This window comes from Cherax quadricarinatus, chromosome 1 (assembly GCF_038502225.1).
Source record: "Cherax quadricarinatus isolate ZL_2023a chromosome 1, ASM3850222v1, whole genome shotgun sequence".
Taxonomy (NCBI): domain Eukaryota; kingdom Metazoa; phylum Arthropoda; class Malacostraca; order Decapoda; family Parastacidae; genus Cherax; species Cherax quadricarinatus.
This window is the reverse complement of record NC_091292.1, coordinates 2,208,395-2,229,246: the sequence shown is the minus strand read 5'-3', so window position 1 is coordinate 2,229,246 and position 20,852 is coordinate 2,208,395. Positions and strand designations below refer to the sequence as shown.

General features: G+C 41.9%; 2 protein-coding genes across 7 annotated transcripts in view; one reads left to right on the top strand and one right to left on the bottom strand.

Moving 5' to 3' along the window:
* LOC128703978 (U6 small nuclear RNA (adenine-(43)-N(6))-methyltransferase) overlaps positions 1-14,226 on the bottom strand; it is a 113,274-nt gene extending 99,048 nt beyond the window's left edge. For 2 of the 3 annotated variants that reach the window (XM_070082711.1, XM_070082596.1), the window contains exon 1: positions 14,031-14,173. In XM_070082711.1, coding sequence (XP_069938812.1) covers positions 14,031-14,040 — 10 coding nt within the window. In that variant the 5' untranslated portion in view covers positions 14,041-14,173. Of the gene's footprint in view, positions 1-14,030 lie in introns of all 3 variants that reach the window. The other variant, XM_070082649.1, reaches the window with a different exon arrangement.
* A 4,993-nt stretch (positions 14,227-19,219) lies between these two features.
* p115 (General vesicular transport factor p115) overlaps positions 19,220-20,852 on the top strand; it is a 93,289-nt gene continuing 91,656 nt past the window's right edge. For 3 of the 4 annotated variants that reach the window (XM_070082527.1, XM_070082471.1, XM_070082407.1), the window contains exon 1: positions 19,221-19,494. In XM_070082527.1, the coding sequence (XP_069938628.1) occupies positions 19,417-19,494 (78 nt within the window). In that variant the 5' untranslated portion in view covers positions 19,221-19,416. Of the gene's footprint in view, positions 19,495-20,852 lie in introns of all 4 variants that reach the window. The other variant, XM_070082343.1, reaches the window with a different exon arrangement.

The following is a 20,852-nucleotide window of genomic DNA, read 5'->3' as shown; positions in this document are numbered from 1 at the left end:
AATCACCTTAAACCTTTAATAACAGAACACACAGCCATAATATGAGACGCAAATCACTCTTCGATATCCCACGTGTCCCTCTCTCCCTATGCAAAAATGCTATGCACATAAAGGGCCCGAAGATCTGGAATTCATTGCCAGAACACACACTGTAATCCCTTTTTGCAAATCAATTTAAGGCCCTACTTAGAAATCACCTCATCGCCCAAAATTAACCAGAAAAACACTTTACTTAATACCTACCAGTTACTCAAAAGCTACTCAAAAAACTTCTAAATAATTTAAGACTGCTCAACTATTTGATAATTTACTTCAAATTTAAAATTGTTTCAATTTCATTATTGTATATTGATGATGATTGCTCAACCATTTACTCATTACTTCAAACTTAGTATAAGTGTTTCAATCTCATTGTTTTAAAATCTACTAAATTATAATACTTCATATTATAATTGTTTTAGTTTGTTCTACATTATATAAGCGCTCAATTAGTCACTGCCTTATTAATCTTAAGATAGTCTTAAGTTTGCCCGAAATGCTGTGCATATTACAGAAACTGCATTCAGCATCTGACATAGAATCCAGGAGTCATCGTCGTCATCTGAGTGAAGAAAGTTGTGTCACTGTCCTCAACTCTTCTGGTAAAGTTGAATTTTACATCTGAATGCTGCCACTTTGTCATGAGCTGTGTGCAGCATTGTAAAGTTTCCTTGGGGTGAAATATTCAGGGAATTCACTTCAGAGAAGAAATCTACCAAGTAGGCAACCTTTGTTACAGAACAGTCATCCTGCATCTTCTGATGAAGAAGATTCTCCTTTGCCGTATGACCTCATTCCAACAGCACTGTTATTTCCTCTCGAAGTTGTAGCATGTGATTTAGAATCTTGCCACATGAGAGCCAACGTACTTCTGTGTGAAATAGGAGAGCAGAGAAGTCAGCACCCATTTCTTCACAAAGCATTTTAAAAATCCTTGAAGTCGTTGCACTCCCTCGGATATGGTTCACAATATTTACAACGCCTGTGAGCACTTCTTGAAGTCCAGGTGGGAGAATCTCCATTACCAAAACATGACAATGAATCATACAGTGAGTGAAGGAGACATGTGTAGCAACATTCTTCATGAAGGCTTTGAAGCCGGATTTGCAAGAGGTCATACAAGGAGCCCCATCTGTACACACTCTGACAAGTGCTTCCCAGCCTAGCTCATGTTTAAAGAGAAAGGCTTCAAGGATTTTGAAAATATCTTCTCCACAAGTGGTTGTGGCCAATGGTTCAGAGAACAAGTACTCCTTCATAACTTCCCTGTCAAGGTAATGAACATAAACAAGAAGTTGAGAACATGAAGCAACATCTGTTGACTCATCCAGTTGCAATGAATACACAGGACTACTCCTCACAGCAGCCACTACCTGCAGCAAAATAACCTCACTCACGTCCGAGATCCAACTTCTGACTGTATCATTCAAAAGGGGAATTGCCCTCAACTTGTTTGCCTGCTGTTCTCCAAGAACCACCTTCATTGCTTCCAAAATGCAAGGTTTAATCAGGCCTTCGCTAGTGGTATGAGGCTTCTTGGTCTGCACGATTTTTAGAGCAATTCTGCATGAAGCCTCCAACACTGCTTCATTCTGACGAGCGAAATGACCAGTGGAATCGATACGACTGGCCTTCAGAGAAGCTTCTTTTCGCTTGAAAAAGTCCAAGCTTTTGTCCACCAGATGGCTGTGGCAAGACTCAAAATGGACTTTCAGTTTGCTTGATGTCATACTCTCATGCTCAAAAAATTGGTGCAAATGACACATTGCAGCTTGACCACAGAGTTCTGAATGATGCTTGTGAAACCCATCTTGAGAAAGGCTTCATTGTACATACACTTCTTGGCAGACATAATGCAAACAGGAAACTGCCTTGGGAGCAAGGAGCAAGAGCGACATATGGACATTCCCCACCATAGCTATGAACTGACCAAGTGACTGGGTGTGGTTGATGTGTTTACTGTAGCAGATCACTGCACATGTGATCAGTGTTGCCACTCACCAAACAGGTAAAAGCCCAACTGTCTAATTCAAATACAGTGGACCCCCAGTTAACGATATTTTTTCACTCCAGAAGTATGTTCAGGTGCCAGTACTGACCGAATTTGTTCCCATAAGGAATATTGTGAAGTAGATTAGTCCATTTCAGACCCCCAAACATACATGTACAAACGCACTTACATAAATACACTTACATAATTGGTCGCATTCGGAGGTGATCGTTATGCGGGGGTCCACTGTATATGAAAATAAATTATATTTTCCTGAGCCCTTTGTGACCCCCGAGAAACCCCAAATGACCCCTCAGGGGGTCACGACCCCCAGGTTAAGAACCACTGCCCTAGATACTGTACTGTATATGAAAAGCCCATAATTATGCACAAGATTTTAAACATGCTTAAACTATGATTAAAACTGCCTAAAAAAAAAGTTGGTACTGTTAATAATGAACAATTCAGAATGTGGGTTTGAAACAATTAACCCTTTCAGGGTTTCCGACGTACTAGTACGTCTTACGCAACAGGGTTATTGACTTACACATGTACTAGTACGCGTAAATTCTAGCGCCTTGAAATCTAGTGAGAGAAAGCTGGTAGGCCTGCATATGAAAGAATGGGTCTATGTGGTTAGTGTGCACAGTATAAAAAAAATCCTGCAGCACACAGTGCATAATGAAAACAAAATAAATCTTTGACCGTGTTTTTGGATTAAAACAGCGACTTTGCACTGCATTTTCGTATGGTATTTATGGTTGTATTCTAGTTTTCCTGGTCTCATTTTACAGAATGGAAGACATATTACAGAAATTGAGATGATTTTGATTGGTTTCGCAATGAAAAGTACTTTGAAACTGAGCTCAAATTTGCAGAAATGTTCGATTTTTGCCGAAGTTCAAAGGTAAATCATGCCAAGCGTCCAATACACGTCAACTGGTGAGTCTCATATTCTTTCACAAGTGTGCTGATATTATTTATACCATTTCTACACTAATAACAGTAAACCTTCTATTTTTTGTAAGAATAAAATTTCAAAGTGAAAAGCAAAAGAAATGTAAAAGAGGCCTGGGTACGTGACTAATGAACAGAGAAAATGCTATTTTAGTGCCAGGAATGTCTGTCTTGTTTATTCTGGACAATATTTGGAAATTGGCATCTTTTAACCCTTTGACTGTTTCAGGCCCGTCTCTGAAACTGTCATTCTATGTCGCCAAATATTCGAAAAAAAAAAAATTATTTTTTCTTATGAAAATGTTAGGAATATTTTTACTAGTGTTTTAAGCCTAAAAAAAAATTTTTGCCATCAGTACTTACCGAGATATAGAGCCGCAAAGTTTTCAGAAATTGACGTATTCTTTTATTTACTCTAATTCAAAGGTTTCTTGCATTTTTCAATATTTTTCTTTTCCAGGTAACTTATGTGGCCTGTGAGACCAATGTAAGGTGCATTGTTCAAATATACACTCATTATTTACAACACAATAACAGAACAAACTTTATCACTATTAGTTTGTGTATACACTTTGTTTACACAAACAAACAATACAAAACAATGTTTATTACTATTGTTCCATAATATATATACATATGTACAGTCACTAAACACGTTCCTAGAACTGCTGCAGCTTGTGGAACTCTTTGAAACATGGGTATATGCAGAGGGGCACTTCACACTCCTCACACATAAAATGAGTGTCTCTGCATGTTTGTGGGCATTTTGTGGTATGCATACATACATAGCACCTCTTCTGAGCATTTTTCTTGGCAGTAGTAGGAGGCAGTTGTATGGGGTAGTGATCACCAGGCCTCAAACAAGATGACGTCTGTGGGCACTGATCTATTGCAGGAGTTGCTCCTTGGTACTTTGCAATTATTTGTCTGATTACTGACAGGCAAAATTCACCATATTTTGGTGTTTTGTTGGTTTTCAACTTGTATATGTTATAAGCATTTAGCATAGAGATATCAACAAGATGGAAAAAAAGTTTGATATACCACTTATAACTCTTGCGTACACAGTCTGCAAACCCAATCTGCATGTCACATTTGTCCACTAAGCGCATATTGAGGTTGTAGTCCATGACAGCTGCAGGCTTTAGAATGGGTTCATTGGTCTCTCTGTTGTCCCTGCCACTGGGTACCATTTCGTTTGTGTGAAATGATGTCAACAATGTGACATCACGTTTGTCATGCCACCGAAATGCCATGATGTCATTGGCAGCAAAGGCTTGCACCTCACCTCTGCGAGTGCCAGCGTCGAACCTTGGCATATGTTTGCGATTACCACGCACTGTGCCACACACGTCTGTCAAGTTCACTCGCAAGAAATCACTGAGTAAGGGGCTTGTGTACCAGTTATCAGTAAATAACATATGCCCCTTACCAAGATATGGTTCCATCATTGTTCGAACCACATCACCAGAGATACCCAATAACTTCATGGTATCTCTCAAAGTATTACTGCCAGTGTACACAATAATATCTAAAACAAGACCACTTCTGCAATCACACAGTACAAATAGCTTTATACCAAAGCGTTTCCTCTTGCTTGGTATATATTGCTTGAATGAGAGTCTTCCTTTGAATAAAATCAAGGACTCATCAATAACAAGCTTCCTGAAGGGATAAAAATACATGCAGCACTTTTGTTTCAGGTACATAAACACATTTCTTATCTTATATAACCTGTCGCTTCTGTCAGGCCTGGTTTTGTCTGAAAAGTGTAACATACGCAACAGTATCAGGAAACGATTGACACCTATAATGTCACTAAAACCTGGAGTTGAAATCAGGCGATCTGTTGTCCAGTATGTGGTGACAGTGTGCTTATACACATGTGGCATAAGCATTATTGTGGCAAAAAACAGGTACATCTCTGCCACAGTTGTCTCCTTCCACTTGTGTAGCCGTGATTTTGGTGAGAGAATTGTATTTGCCATGGTGTATTCACAGTATGTGTTGGTTTCCCTGACAATGATGTCCATCAGGGGTTCATCGAAGAATAACTCAAAGCAGTCCAGTTCACTGGCATTGTTCCCAAGTGGACAAGATGGCTTTATTCCACTTTGTGTTTCATCAAAGTCATGGGGACTGGGAACAAACTCGTCACCGTCCTGCCAATCCCAGATGCGGTCTGCTGGTGGGGTCTGGATATTGTACCGTGGTTGTGGCTGTGGTTGTGGCTGTGCAGGTTGTGGTGGTGCAGGTTGTGGCAGTGTGGGGTAGGGTGAGGCTGGTTGTTCTGCTGAGTCAGCCGCGTGGCTAGTAGCGTGGCCCGGTGATGGTGCCACATGGGCCGTGCCACCCTCACTATCACCACCACTGCCTCCTCCCTCACTGTCACCATTCATACCCATCGTTACAATATCGTCATCTTCACTATCAGGTCGTGGTGTTGGGCCACGGGATGTGCTCCCAGAGTTTCTCCTTCCCCTTGGAACAACATATGAAACACTACCAGACCGCATGCTACGTCGTACATACTGGCGCTTCACTGGGGAATATTCACTCTCACTGTCACTAGAACTGCTTTCAATGACCTTGAAATCACTATCACTATCACTATCACTATCACTGCTATCATCAGGGTGTTGTACACGACCAAATAGTTTCCTCTTTCGTCCTGGTACAGGCGAAGGTGAATGTGAACAAGCCGGCACAGCACCAGAGGTCGAAGGTTGTGGGTCATCTGGGTTTTCGTCACTATTTACGTTATCCTGGGCACTTTTTTCGGTAACACTCACTTGAAAACCCTTGAATTCACTGTCACTGACATTTTCATCGCTGTTAGAGCTATCACTTGGGAACAAAAGACCTCCAATCCGCCGAGGAGTGAGGAACTTCTTACTGAGAGGCATGGTGAAAATGGACTGACAACATGCGTTCCCACAATGCACCGCTAGGTCCCAGATTTTTTTCACAGGGTGCACACCGACCACTGAGACCCATTCTCTCCCGTGTAGGCCTACCAGGCCTTTGGCGCGCGATTTGAAGCCGCTAGAATTTGTGCGTATAAATACGTCAGAAACATTGGCTCATAAGACGTATTTATACGTCGGAAACAGTCAAAGGGTTAAAATTTGTGAAATTGGCAAAATTGCCAATTTCTGACCACTTTAATTGGATAGCTTAGATCGGTAAATGGGTGGTTTCTTGTACTCATTCGATAGAAAAAATGGAATTCTAGCAAAATAGTTATGATTTTTGTCGACTAGTACACTGGAATTGGCCGAAAATAGGGCTCAAAGTGGGCGAAATCGCGGATGCATAAACATCATTGAGACTGCTAACTTTGTGGAGCATAATTTCATAAGTTTTCCATCAGATTTCAAACTTTTGGTGTCATTATGATCGGGAAAAGATGCTCTATCATTTCATAAGAAAAAATAATTTTTTTTCCAAAAAATTTTTGACCCTGAGAACAAGTTTAGGAGAGGGCTTCTCGACCCTGAAAGGGTTAAAGTGTCCAAGAATAATGAGTACACAGTTTTAACACTTTATGAGTAGGTTTTTTCAAGTACATATATACATAACAAATATGAGATATAATTGCTTGAACAGTCATCCAGGGAGCAGAGTTGCATCAGATTTTAGTTTATGAGAGGTACTCTTAAATGGAAATACAAGGACCCCAAACGAAGTAAGTCACTTTGCCTGACTTTCTTGGGTTATTCTAGGTAATCTACACATATGCTGCAATGTATAAAAATTTATGTACATAACTGTAATTATGTGTACCTGTACGTGAATAAACTTGCTGCAGTGGCCTACCGACCAGTGTCAGGTTTCCTTTATTCTAAAACAATGCTAGGTATATAGGTTGCTAAAGTGAACATCTCACCTCTCATCAACCATTATGTGGCCTCATGCTTTACTTGTCTCTGTATGAATTAATAAAATAGTCCCAGGCAGACGAAACCTCTTTTAATATAATACTATAACCAACACATTATTATATTTTATTTATTTATTTATTTATGTCTTTGCAAATAGTATATTGAGATTATGTATTTACAATAATGGGTTGCAATGCAGCAAGCCTCTATTATGCCTAGGCATTATGGGCCTACTTAACATTATTGGCTTACTGACTACTTAACACTGAAGAATTATATCATAGTTGTACATTAGATCTATTAATTATAAGTGAATCTAATTTATATAAAACAAAAGATATATTCATATATTCAAAAATGCTTTTTGTGAAACAATGATTCAATTATATTCCTGTCGACAATGGATAATAGGTTCAAAAGTAATTATTGAAATTATATGGGAATACGTATTGAGTATGGGAATGCTGAGTATTGAGCATTTAGTCTAGGGTGATTAAGTGGCTTTTGAGAAGAGTCTTAAATTGATTATCAGACTGGGTTACTTTAGTATCTTCTGGTAATGAATTCCATATTTTGGCGCCCTTTATGTGCATAGAGTTTTTACACAGTGTGATATGGACACGGGGAACATCAAAATGAGATCTGTGTCTTGTGTTATGGTCGTGTGTCCTGTTAAGGTTGGTGAGGAGAAGTTTGAGTGAAGGGTTTATATTTGCATGTATTGTTCTGTGTATGTAGTAGGCATATGAATAAGTATGGATGTTCTTAATGGTCAGCAGATTTAGACTTATTACTCGGGTAGAATTTTCCAGTAGATCCTTCATGTGTTAGCCCAAATCACCGACCAGTATGTTTTAAATAAGTGACCCACTGATCAGATCAGACTGGCTCCGAACCCTCGACTGGACCGAACCCTCGACTGGTCGAACCCTTGGCCGGTTTCAAACGGATTCGTTGGACAATAAAGCAGACTGTAAATGGATGGGGTTGTAGGCACCCTTATAAACACAAACAATAAATATAAAACAAACTCCAAGAGCGTACTCCGGTAAGCTGTCCTGATATAAAAGTACAGTTAGAAATAGAAATACAGATAGCTAGAGCTTTACTTAAAGAGGTTATTAATAGAGTATTCAAGAGGTTGCTAGTAGAATTACAGTAAATCAACCATTCAAATCATTATGAAGCTGTGTGTAGTCTGCAATAAATCAAACAAACGGGCTTCCACATGGATAAATTGTCATTTTTGTGGAAATTGGTGTCACGCCCCTTGTGCAGATATCCAAGAACTAGCTACAAGCAGTATTAAAACAGGGAAGTGTTTTTGGGTATGCCCAAAGGAGATAAATCTGTGGACTAAAATCACAAGGGTATTAAAAGAGGATAACATCAAAGCTGCTTTCATAGACAACCTGGAAGCTTTCTACAACAGATGGGAACATAAAAAGTCTGGGCTGAATGGTACTGCCCTTGATACTGGCCATGTAGTCAGAAACTGTAAGGCTGGAGGTGATGTCCTGGTAGTCAGTAAATGTGGGGCTGATAGTGCTGTCCTGGGAGACAGTAATGGTGAAGCTGGAGGTGCTGTCCTGGGAGACAGTAATGGTGAAGCTGGAGGTGCTGTCCTGGGAGACAGTAATGGTGAAGCTGGAGGTGCTGTCCTGGGAGACAGAAATGGTGAAGCTGGAGGTGCTGTCCTGGGAGACAGTAATGGTGAAGCTGGAGATGCTGTCCTGGGAGACAGTAATGGTGAAGCTGGAGATGCTGTCCTGGGAGACAGTAATGGTGAAGCTGGAGGTGCTGTCCTGGGAGACAGAAATGGTGAAGCTGGAGGTGCTGTCCTGGGAGACAGTAATGGTGAAGTTGGAGATGCTGTCCTGGGAGACAGTAATGGTGAAGCTGGAGGTGCTGTCCTGGGAGACAGTAATGGTGAAGCTGGAGATTTTGTCCAGGTAGTCGGGAATTATACGCAGGAAGGAATGCATATAAATGACCTCATAGGGGACAGGAGCCATAGTGGGGAAACAAGTGTAGTCAAAGATAAGATAAAACCAATATTGCAAACAAGAAATACAACAGGAAATAGCAAACAAGAGGACTCCACTAGCAATAGTGAGGATATATTACCAAAAACAACTGGTGGGAGCTCCATTGTTGGTGCTAGGGAAGATAGGAATAAGACAGGTAAACATGCACCAACAGGCAATACAGTCACAGAAACCCAAGGCAAACAGAAACCAAGCCTGTGCACATACTATGCACTAGGTATCTGCAGACATGGGAAATCTGGAAAAACAGATGGGACGTGCAACTATGACTACCCTAGAAAATGCCGTGCCCATATGACAACAGGAAAATGCAAACTCTCTTCCTGTAAGCTTTTTCACCCTGAAAAGTGTACCTCTTCAGTACAGGAAAGACTGTGCTACAACTTAAATTGCCAGGCACACCATCTAAAGGGGACAAAAAGATACAAAACATCCAGGCCATGGGAAAACCTGGGTAGCCACAGCCACTCAAGAGGGAGAGGTTTTTTAGTGCCAGGAAGGAAAAAAAACTGGCAGGAAATGGCAGAAATTGTACACCAAATCCAGTCATTCCTGGAGTGGAACCACAGTCGATGGCGTCCACTCCAAACCAACAGATACAGATACTAATGCCGGAAAAAAAATCCCCCCCCAGTACCAACAATACCACCAGTCCGATGACATTCTTCTTTGCAAATATACAGGGTCTAAAGCCAGCAACAAACAACAAAATACCTTTCAACCGTGGACTGCTTGCAGAGGCAAAGGCAATGTTCGCGGCTTTCACTGAGACCCACATAAAGGATCACTTAGACAACGAAATATGGATCCCAGGTTACATCCTATACAGATGTGACAGAGTGAACAGGCAAAAGGGGGAGGTTGGCCTGTACATTGCAGAGTCACTTGTTTGCACAGAACTGCTTAATGCCTCAAATGATGTAGTGGAAGTTTTAGCAGTAAAGGTCGAGAACCAAAACCTAGTCATTGTGGTAGTCTACAAGCCTCCGGATGCAACATCCCAGCAATTCCAGGAACAGCTGTTAAAAATTGACCACTGTCTGGAAAATCTTCCAGCTCCTGTACACAACATCTTGCTCCTGGGGGATTTCAACTTAAGGCACCTAAAATGGAGGAATATAGCAAATAACATTGTTGCAGTAATAACACCAGGAGGCAGCTCTGATGAAAACTCACACTCACACGAGCTTTTAAATCTCTGCACAAAATTCAATTTCAACCAGCAAATAATAGAACCTACTAGAATGGAGAATACACTAGACCTCATCTTCACTAACAATGATGATCTGATAAGAAATGTCACCATATCAAAAACAATATACTCAGATCACAACATAATTGAGGTTCAGACATGTATGCGCAGAGCCCCAGACCGACAAAATGAGATTAGTCACGAGGGAGCATTCACCAAATTCAACTTCAATAACAAAAACATAAAGTGGGACCAAGTAAACCAAGTCCTAACCGATATAAGCTGGGAAGATATACTAAGCAACACAGACCCCAACTTATGCCTAGAACAGATTAACTTGGTGGCACTCGATGTATGCACAAGACTTATTCCTCTAAGAAAAAGGAGGAGTAGATGTAAAATAGAAAGAGACAGGCGCTCTCTTTACAGGCGACGGAAAAGAATAACAGAGCAGCTAAAAGAGGTCAATCTATCTGAAATGCGTAGGGAGACACTGGTCAGAGAAATAGCAAACATCGAACTTAAGCTAAAGGAATCTTATAGGAGTCAGGAATCACGGGAAGAACTAAAAGCCATAAATGAAATCGAAAGAAACCCAAAGTATTTCTTCTCCTATGCCAAATCAAAGTCGAGAACAACATCCAGTATTGGGCCCTTACTTAAACAAGATGGGTCCTACACAGATGACAGCAAGGAAATGAGTGAGCTACTCAAGTCCCAATATGACTCAGTTTTTAGCAAGCCATTAACCAGACTGAGAGTAGAAGATCAAAATGAATTTTTTATGAGAGAGCCACAGAATTTGGTTAACACAAGCCTATCTGATGTTATCCTGATGCCAAATGACTTCGAACAGGCGATAAATGACATGCCCATGCACTCTGCCCCAGGGCCAGACTCATGGAACTCCGTGTTCATCAAGAACTGCAAGAAGCCCCTATCACGAGCCTTTACCATCCTATGGAGAGGGAGCATGGACACGGGGGTCGTCCCACAGTTACTAAAAACAACAGACATAGCCCCACTCCACAAAGGGGGCAGTAAAGCAACAGCAAAGAACTACAGACCGATAGCACTAACATCCCATATCATAAAAATCTTTGAAAGAGTCCTAAGAAGCAAGATCACCACCCATCTAGAAACCCATCAGTTACACAACCCAGGGCAACATGGGTTTAGAACAGGTCGCTCCTGTCTGTCTCAACTATTGGATCACTACGACAAGGTCCTAGATGCACTAGAAGACAAAAAGAATGCAGATGTAATATATACAGACTTTGCAAAAGCCTTCGACAAGTGTGACCATGGCGTAATAGCGCACAAAATGCGTGCTAAAGGAATAACAGGAAAAGTCGGTCGATGGATCTATAATTTCCTCACTAACAGAACACAGAGAGTAGTAGTCAACAGAGTAAAGTCCGAGGCAGGCACAGTGAAAAGCTCTGTTCCACAAGGCACAGTACTCACTCCCATCTTGTTCCACATCCTCATATCTGACATACACAAGGATGTCAGCCACAGCACCATGTCTTCCTTTGCAGATGACACCCGAATCTGCATGACAGTGTCTTCCATTGCAGACACTACAAGGCTCCAGGCGGACATCAACCAAATCTTTCAGTGGGCTGCAGAAAACAATATGTTCAACGATGAGAAATTTCAATTACTCAGATATGGTAAACACGAGGAAATTAAATCTTCATCAGAATACAAAACAAATTCTGGCCACAAAATAGAGCGAAACACCAACGTCAAAGACCTGGGAGTGATCATGTCGGAGGATCTCACCTTCAAGGACCATAACATTGTATCGATCGCATCTGCTAGAAAAATGACAGGATGGATAATGAGAACCTTCAAAACGAGGGATGCCAAGCCCATGATGACACTCTTCAGGTCACTTGTTCTATCTAGGCTGGAATATTGCTGCACACTAACAGCACCTTTCAAGGCAGGTGAAATTGCTGACCTAGAAAATGTACAGAGAACCTTCACGGCGCGCATAACGGAGATAAAACACCTCAATTACTGGGAGCGCTTGAGGTTCCTGAACCTGTATTCCCTGTAACGCAGGCGGGAGAGATACATGATTATATACACCTGGAAAATCCTAGAGGGACTAGTACCGAACTTGCACACGAAAATCACTTGCTACGAAAGCAAAAGACTTGGCAGACGATGAAACATCCCCCCAATGAAAAGCAGGGGTGTCACTAGCACGTTAAGAGACCATACAATAAGTGTCAGGGGCCCGAGACTGTTCAACTGCCTCCCAGCATACATAAGGGGGATTACCAACAGACCCCTGGCAGTCTTCAAGCTGGCACTGGACAAGCACCTAAAGTCGGTTCCTGATCAGCCGGGCTGTGGCTTGTACGTTGGTTTGCGTGCAGCCAGCAGTAACAGCCTGATTGATCAGGCTCTGATCCACCAGGAGGCCTGGTCACAGACCGGGCCGCGGGGGCGTTGACTCCCAGAACTCTCTCCAGGTAAACTCCAGGTATGAAAATTGGTGGAGTATGCTGTTGGGAGTGGGAATTTGTTATCATTCTGACTGCTGCCTTTTGCTGGGTTATTAGAGGTCTTAGGTGATTTAATGTTGTTGATCCCCATGCACAAATTCCATATGTGAGATAAGGGTATATTAGTGAATGATACAGTGCCAGGAGAGCTGACTGTGGAATGCAGTACCGTATCTTTGATAGTATGCCTACAGTCTTAGAGATTTTCTTGGTGAGTTGTTGTAAATATGTCTGGAACTTAAGGCTACTGTCAAGGTGCATACCTAGGAATTTTCCCTCTGTATGTCTTGTGACTGGTGATCCATTTAGCGTTATGTTAAGTGGAACATTTGCAGCTTTGTTTCCAAACTGAATGAAATGGGTTTTATCAGTATTCAGGGTAAGTTTATTAGTCATCATCCAGGCAGATATTTTCTGCAATTCGGCATTGACAGTGTTGGCGAGTATGACTGTGTTAGGGTGGGAGAAGACATATGTAGTGTCATCTGCATATAATATGGGTTTGAGTAGCTGTGATGCATTCGGTAGATCATTGATGCAGATGAGAAAAGAGGAGTGGTCCAAGGACGCTTCCTTGTGGGACTCATACTGTGATTGGTTGGGTAGAAGAGTTTGCACCATTTGCATACACATATTGACTTCTGCAACTAAGGTATGACTAGGTAGTTGAGGGAGTGGCCTCTGATACCATAGTGCATTAATTTGGAGTACAGCAGTTCATGGTCGACTGTATCAAAAACTTTACGTAAATCAATGAAAATTCCCAGCGGGATTTCTTTCTTTTCAAGTGCGGTATATATAAGTTCTAGCATGTGTATGATAGCATCATTTGTGCTTTTATTATTCCTGAATCCAAACTGACAAGGGTTTAATATGTTGTGTGAGACGAGTTAGGAGTAGATCCGTCTATGAATTAATTTTTCAAAGATTTTAGAGAGCAGTGGTAAGTTAGATATTGGTCTATAGTTATTCAAGTCAGCTTGGTCACCTCCTTTATGGATCGGAGTGACCCAAGCTATTTTGAGGATTGTTGGGAAGGTAGATGATTTAATGGATTTGTTAAAGAGGGTTGCAATAATTGGTGACAATACTTGAGAAGCTTTTTTTTGTACATAAAAGCAGGCAAGTTGTTTATGTCTCCTGCCTTGTTTTTAAGGGTGTTTATGATTAGCGTAACTTCTATTGGGTTGGTTGGAGCTAGGAATAGCGTATTTGGGTAGGTACCTATGAGGTAGTCTGATGGACGGGTGTTTGTGCTTGGTATTTTGTTCCTAGATATTTTCCCATGGTGGAGAAGAAAACATTGAGTCTGTTTGCTGTTTCAGTCGGTGTGAATTAAACCTACATGCACAAAATCATAATATAGGAGTAACAGCGATACTAATATCTATGACTCACCAGGAGCCATTATGAATATCCTGAATGAAATAGAAACTAATATTAAATTCCTCTGCAACAACAATTAAATCACTAAACTTCTTTCTTTTCTGTGTTGGGTTTATCAGGGCCACTGACAACACAAGCCGTATCGAACCCGGCTTCTCCATGGTACGAGAAAAAATTTTTTTGCTTAAAGCTGGGCGATGAGAGAAAAGGAACAAAAGTTTCTTTGTAAATAGAGATAGAAACTTGAAGTTGCCAATTAGATCCGGTGGACCACCTTGCCAAGCCCCAGCAGAGAGGGACACCCACACTCCCACCTGAGTTCAGTAACCGGCTTCCCACCAAAGACCGTTAAAGAATTTTCCGCAGAACGGAAAAAAATTGATCTGGCTAAAGTAAGCCGATGAACCGGTGCCCCCGCGGCCCGGTCTGTGACCAGGCCTCCTGGTGGATCAGAGCCTGATCAACCAGGCTGTTACTGCTGGCTGCACGCAAACCAACGTACGAGCCACAGCCCGGCTGATCAGGAACCGACTTTAGGTGCTTGTCCAGTGCCAGCTTGAAGACTGCCAGGGGTCTGTTGGTAATCCCCCTTATGTGTGCTGGGAGGCAGTTGAACAGTCTCGGGCCCCTGACACTTATTATATGGTCTCTTAACGTGCTAGTGACACCCCTGCTTTTCATTGGGGGGATGGTGCATCGTCTGCCAAGTCTTTTGCTTTCGTAGTGAGTGATTTTCGTGTGCAAGTTCGGTACTAGTCCCTCTAGGATTTTCCAGGTGTATATAATCATGTATCTCTCCCACCTGCGTTCCAGGGAATACAGGTTTAGGAACCTCAAGCGCTCCCAGTAATTGAGGTGTTTTATCTCTATTATGCGCGCCGTGAAAGTTCTCTGTACATTTTCTAGGTCAGCAATTTCACCTGCCTTGAAAGGTGCTGTTAGTGTGCAGCATTATTCCAGCCTAGATAGAACAAGTGACCTGAAGAGTGTCATCATGGGCTTGGCCTCCCTAGTTTTGAAGGTTCTCATTATCCATCCTGTCATTTTTCTAGCAGATGCGATTGATACAATGTTATGGTCCTTGAAGGCGAGATCCTCCGACATGATCACTCCCAGGTCTTTGATGTTGGTGTTTCGCTCTATTTTGTGGCCAGAATTTGTTTTGTACTCTGATGAAGATTTAATTTCCTCGCGTTTACCCTATCTGAGTAATTGAAATTTCTCATCGTTGAACTTCATATTGTTTTCTGCAGCCCACTGAAAGATTTGGTTGATGTCTGCCTGGAACCTTGCAGTGTCTGCAATGGAAGACACTGTCATGCAGATTCGGGTGTCATCTGCAAAGGAAGACACGGTGCTGTGGCTGACATCCTTGTCTATGTCAGATATGAGGATGAGGAACAAGATGGGAGCGAGTACTGTGCCTTGTGGAACAGAGCTTTTCACCGTAGCTGCCTCGGACTTGACTCTGTTGACTACTACTCTGTGTGTTCTGTTAGTGAGGAAATTATAGATCCATCGACCGACTTTTCCTGTTATTCCTTTAGCACGCATTTTGTGCGCTATTACGCCATGGTCACACTTGTCGAAGGCTTTTGCAAAGTCTGTATATATTACATCTGCATTCTTTTTGTCTTCTAGTGCATCTAGGACCTTGTAGTGATCCAATAGTTGAGACAGACAGGAGCGACCTGTTCTAAACCCATGTTGCCCTGGGTTGTGTAACTGATGGGTTTCTAGATGGGTGGTGATCTTGCTTCTTAGGATCCTTTCAAAGATTTTTATGATATGGGATGTTAGTGCTATTGGTCTGTAGTTCTTTGCTGTTGCTTTACTGCCCCCTTTGTGGAGTGGGGCTATGTCTGTTGTTTTTAGTAACTGTGGGACGACCCCCGTGTCCATGCTCCCTCTCCATGGGATGGTAAAGGCTCGTGATAGGGGCTTCTTGCAGTTCTTGATGAACACGGAGTTCCATGAGTCTGGCCCTGGGGCAGAGTGCATGGGCATGTCATTTATCGCCTGTTCGAAGTCATTTGGCGTCAGGATAACATCGGATAGGCTTGTGTTAACCAAGTTCTATGGCTCTCTCATAAAAAATTCATTTTGATCTTCGACTCTCAGTCTGGTTAGCGGCTTGCTAAAAACTGAGTCATATTGAGACTTGAGTAGCTCACTCATTTCCTTGCTGTCATCTGTGTAGGACCCATCTTGTTTAAGTAGGGGCCCAATACTGGACGTTGTTCTCGACTTTGATTTGGCATAGGAGAAGAAATACTTTGGGTTTCTTTCGATTTCATTTATGGCTTTTAGTTCTTCCCGTGATTCCTGACTCCTGTAAGTACTGTTAGAAAGTAGGTGGGTGAAGTACTGTTAGAAAGTAGGTGGGTGAAGTACTGTTAGAAAGTAGGTGGGTGAAGTACTGTTAGAAAGTAGGTGGGTGAAGTACTGTTAGAAAGTAGGTGGGTGAAGTACTGTTAGGAAGTAGGTGGGTGAAGTACTGTAAGAAAGTAGGTGGGTGAAGTACTGTTAGGAAGTAGGTGTGTGAAGTACTGTTAGAAAGTAGGTGGGTGAAGTACTGTTAGGAAGTAGGTGGGTGAAGTACTGTAAGAAAGTAGGTGGGTGAAGTACTGTTAGGAAGTAGGTGTGTGAAGTACTGTAAGAAAGTAGGTGGGTGAAGTACTGTTAGGAAGTAGGTGGGTGAAGTACTGTAAGAAAGTAGGTGGGTGAAGTACTGTTAGGAAGTAGGTGTGTGAAGTACTGTTAGAAAGTAGGTGGGTGAAGTACTGTTAGGAAGTAGGTGGGTGAAGTACTGTAAGAAAGTAGGTGGGTGAAGTACTGTTAGGAAGTAGGTGTGTGAAGTACTGTAAGAAAGTAGGTGGGTGAAGTACTGTAAGAAAGTAGGTGGGTGAAGTACTGTTAGGAAGTAGGTGTGTGAAGTACTGTTAGAAAGTAGGTGGGTGAAGTACTGTTAGGAAGTAGGTGGGTGAAGTACTGTAAGAAAGTAGGTGGGTGAAGTACTGTTAGGAAGTAGGTGTGTGAAGTACTGTAAGAAAGTAGGTGGGTGAAGTACTGTTAGGAAGTAGGTGGGTGAAGTACTGTAAGAAAGTAGGTGGGTGAAGTGCTGTTAGAAAGTACTTTTAGTTCTTCCCGCGATTCCTGACTCCTATAAGTACTGTTAGAAAGTAGGTGGGTGAAGTACTGTTAGGAAGTAGGTGGGTGAAGTACTGTAAGAAAGTAGGTGGGTGAAGTGCTGTTAGAAAGTAGGTGGGTGAAGTACTGTAAGAAAGTAGGTGGGTGAAGTACTGTTAGGAAGTAGGTGTGTGAAGTACTGTAAGAAAGTAGGTGGGTGAAGTACTGTTAGGAAGTAGGTGGGTGAAGTACTGTAAGAAAGTAGGTGGGTGAAGTACTGTTAGGAAGTAGGTGTGTGAAGTACTGTTAGAAAGTAGGTGGGTGAAGTACTGTTAGGAAGTAGGTGGGTGAAGTACTGTAAGAAAGTAGGTGGGTGAAGTACTGTTAGGAAGTAGGTGTGTGAAGTACTGTAAGAAAGTAGGTGGGTGAAGTACTGTAAGAAAGTAGGTGGGTGAAGTACTGTTAGGAAGTAGGTGTGTGAAGTACTGTTAGAAAGTAGGTGGGTGAAGTACTGTTAGGAAGTAGGTGGGTGAAGTACTGTAAGAAAGTAGGTGGGTGAAGTACTGTTAGGAAGTAGGTGTGTGAAGTACTGTAAGAAAGTAGGTGGGTGAAGTACTGTTAGAAAGTAGGTGGGTGAAGTACTGTTAGAAAGTAGGTGGGTGAAGTGCTGTTAGAAAGTAGGTGGGTGAAGTACTGTAAGAAAGTAGGTGGGTGAAGTGCTGTTAGAAAGTAGGTGGGTGAAGTACTGTAAGAAAGTAGGTGGGTGAAGTACTGTTAGAAAGTAGGTGGGTGAAGTGCTGTTAGAAAGTAGGTGGGTGAAGTACTGTAAGAAAGTAGGTGGGTGAAGTGCTGTTAGAAAGTAGGTGGGTGAAGTACTGTAAGAAAGTAGGTGGGTGAAGTACTGTTAGAAAGTAGGTGGGTGAAGTAATGCTAGAAAGTAGGTGGGTGAAGTACTGTTAGGAAGTAGGTGTGTGAAGTACTGTTAGAAAGTAGGTGGGTGAAGTACTGTTAGAAAGTAGGTGGGTGAAGTACTGTTAGAAAGTAGGTGGGTGAAGTACTGTTAGAAAGTAGGTGGGTGAAGTACTGTTAGAAAGTAGGTGTGTGAAGTACTGTTAGAAAGTAGGTGGGTGAAGTACTGTTAGAAAGTAGGTGGGTGAAGTACTGTTAGAAAGTAGGTGGGTGAAGTACTGTTAGAAAGTAGGTGGGTGAAGTACTGTTAGAAAGTAGGTGGGTGAAGTACTGTTAGAAAGTAGGTGGGTGAAGTACTGTTAGAAAGTAGGTGGGTGAAGTACTGTTAGAAAGTAGGTGGGTGAAGTACTGTTAGAAAGTAGGTGGGTGAAGTACTGTTAGAAAGTAGGTGGGTGAAGTACTGTAAGAAAGTAGGTGGGTGAAGTACTGTTAGGAAGTAGGTGGGTGAAGTACTGTAAGAAAGTAGGTGGGTAAGTAAGTTTATTTAGGTACATATACACATAAGTACAATTATCACAAACAGTAACATATGTGTAAATTACTTAGGATAATAACACAAAAAGTCAAAGTGACTTATTTCCACTGGGATCCTTGTAATATCTTGATGAAAGAGGAAATGTTAGAAGGTGGAAATGTCACTCAGTCTGCTTTTTTGGATTATCCTAAGTAATATACACATAGTATTTAGAATATTTCTAATCTTACTTACTTAGTTATCCAAGGTTAGTTAGTTAAATATGTTTATTATGCACTCCATACCCAAGGATGGTTTAAAACTGTAGGTAATTGGAAATAAATCACTCTGTCTGACTTTTTTGGGTTATCCCAGGTTCTCTACACATATGTTGCTATGTATGATAATCTATGTAACTGTATTTGTGTATACCTGAATAAACTTACTTACTTACTTACTTTACTTATGATTATTATTATTATTATAATCAAGGGGGAAGCGCTAAACCCGGAGGATTATACAGCGCCTGGGGGGGGGGGGATGTGGAAGGCATTCAGGCTTAATTCGGGGAACTGGAGCACAGATCCAATTCCCTAAATCAAGAGCCCCTCACCAACATCAAGGAACCTTCCTTGAGGGGAAACTTGACTTATGAGACGCCTGGTGAGAGTCATGTCAGTAAGAGTCAGGTCGTCTGCTCCTACGTGGACGTAAACATTGTAACAACTCGTACATTCTTCATACATTAAAAACGCTCTTTTAGCTTTCTAAGTCACACTCAACACCGTCTTAACGGACTTAAGAGGTTGTGAGTGACGTGTTACTCATTAAAAGTGAAGAAGAAAGATGGACTACTTGCGGTCAGTGACACAAAGTGTGTTAGGAAGCCCCCAGCCTGGTCACCAACCCACAGGGGCTGAGACTGTAAGTAATTAACCCTAAACGAAGTTCCTTGATATTGATGATGGGACCTTGATCTAAAACCTCTCAAGGAAGGTTCCTTGATATAATGGGCCCTTGATCTACCTTTCAAGGGAGGTTCCTTGATATGATAATGGGTCCTTGATCTAAAACCTCTCAAGGGAGGTTCCTTGATATGATAATGGGTCCTTGATCTAAAACCTCTCAAGGGAGGTACCCTGATATGATAATGGGCCCTTGATCTACCTTTCAAGGGAGGCTCCTTGATATGATAATGGGCCCTTGATCTAAAGCCTCTCAAGGGAGGTTCCTTGATATGATAATGGGCCCTTGATCTACCTTTCAAGGGAGGTTCCTTGATATGATAATGGGCCCTTGATCTAAAACCTCTCAAGGGAGGGTCCTTGATATTGATGATGGGCCCTTGATCTAAAACTCAAGGGAGGTTCCTTGATATGATAATGGGCCCTTGATCTAAAACCTCTCAAGGAAGGATCCTTGATATGATAATGGGCCCTTGATCTACCTTTCAAGGGAGGTTCCTTGATATGATAATGGGCCCTTGATCTAAAACCTCTCAAGGGAGGTTCCTTGATATTAATGATGGGCCCTTGATCTAAAACCTCTCAAGGGAGGTTCCTTGATATGATAATGGGCCCTTGATCTAAAACCTCTCAAGGTAGGTTCCTTGATATGATAATGGGCCCTTGATCTAAAACCTCAAGGGAGGTTCCTTGATATGATAATGGGCCCTTGATCTAAAACCTCTCAAGGGAGGTTCCTTGATATGAAAATGGGCCCTTGATCTAAAACCTCTCAAGGGAGGTTCCTTGATATGATAATGGGCCCTTGATCTAAAACCTCTCAAGGGAAGTTCCTTGATATTGATGATGGGCCCTTGATCTAAAACCTCTCAAGGGAGGTTCCATGATATGATAATGGGCCCTTGATCTAAAACCTCTCAAGGGAGGTTCCTTGATATTAATGATGGGCCCTTGATCAAAAACCTCTCAAGGGAGGTTCCGTGATGCTGGTGAGGGGCTCTTGGTCTAAAGAATTGGACCTCTTCCTTGAATCGAACCTGATTGTCTCCCATTCCCCCAACCTTTGTGTTATCCTTAAAGTTTAGTGCTCTCCCCTTAAATACAATAATTAAGTCATTAATACTTTTAAGCGAATATCCGTGATCTCGCCAGTGTTCTTAAGTCAGCGATGAATCGGGAGAAATCTTGGCATTTTCCATTGGGTAAAGAGAGTCTCCCTAGTACATATATCATGTATCAGTGACTAGTTTTAAGAGTTTTCTTACTCTCACAACCCTGTCTTAAAGCAGAAATGTCTGGTGCATGCTTGCTCAACCA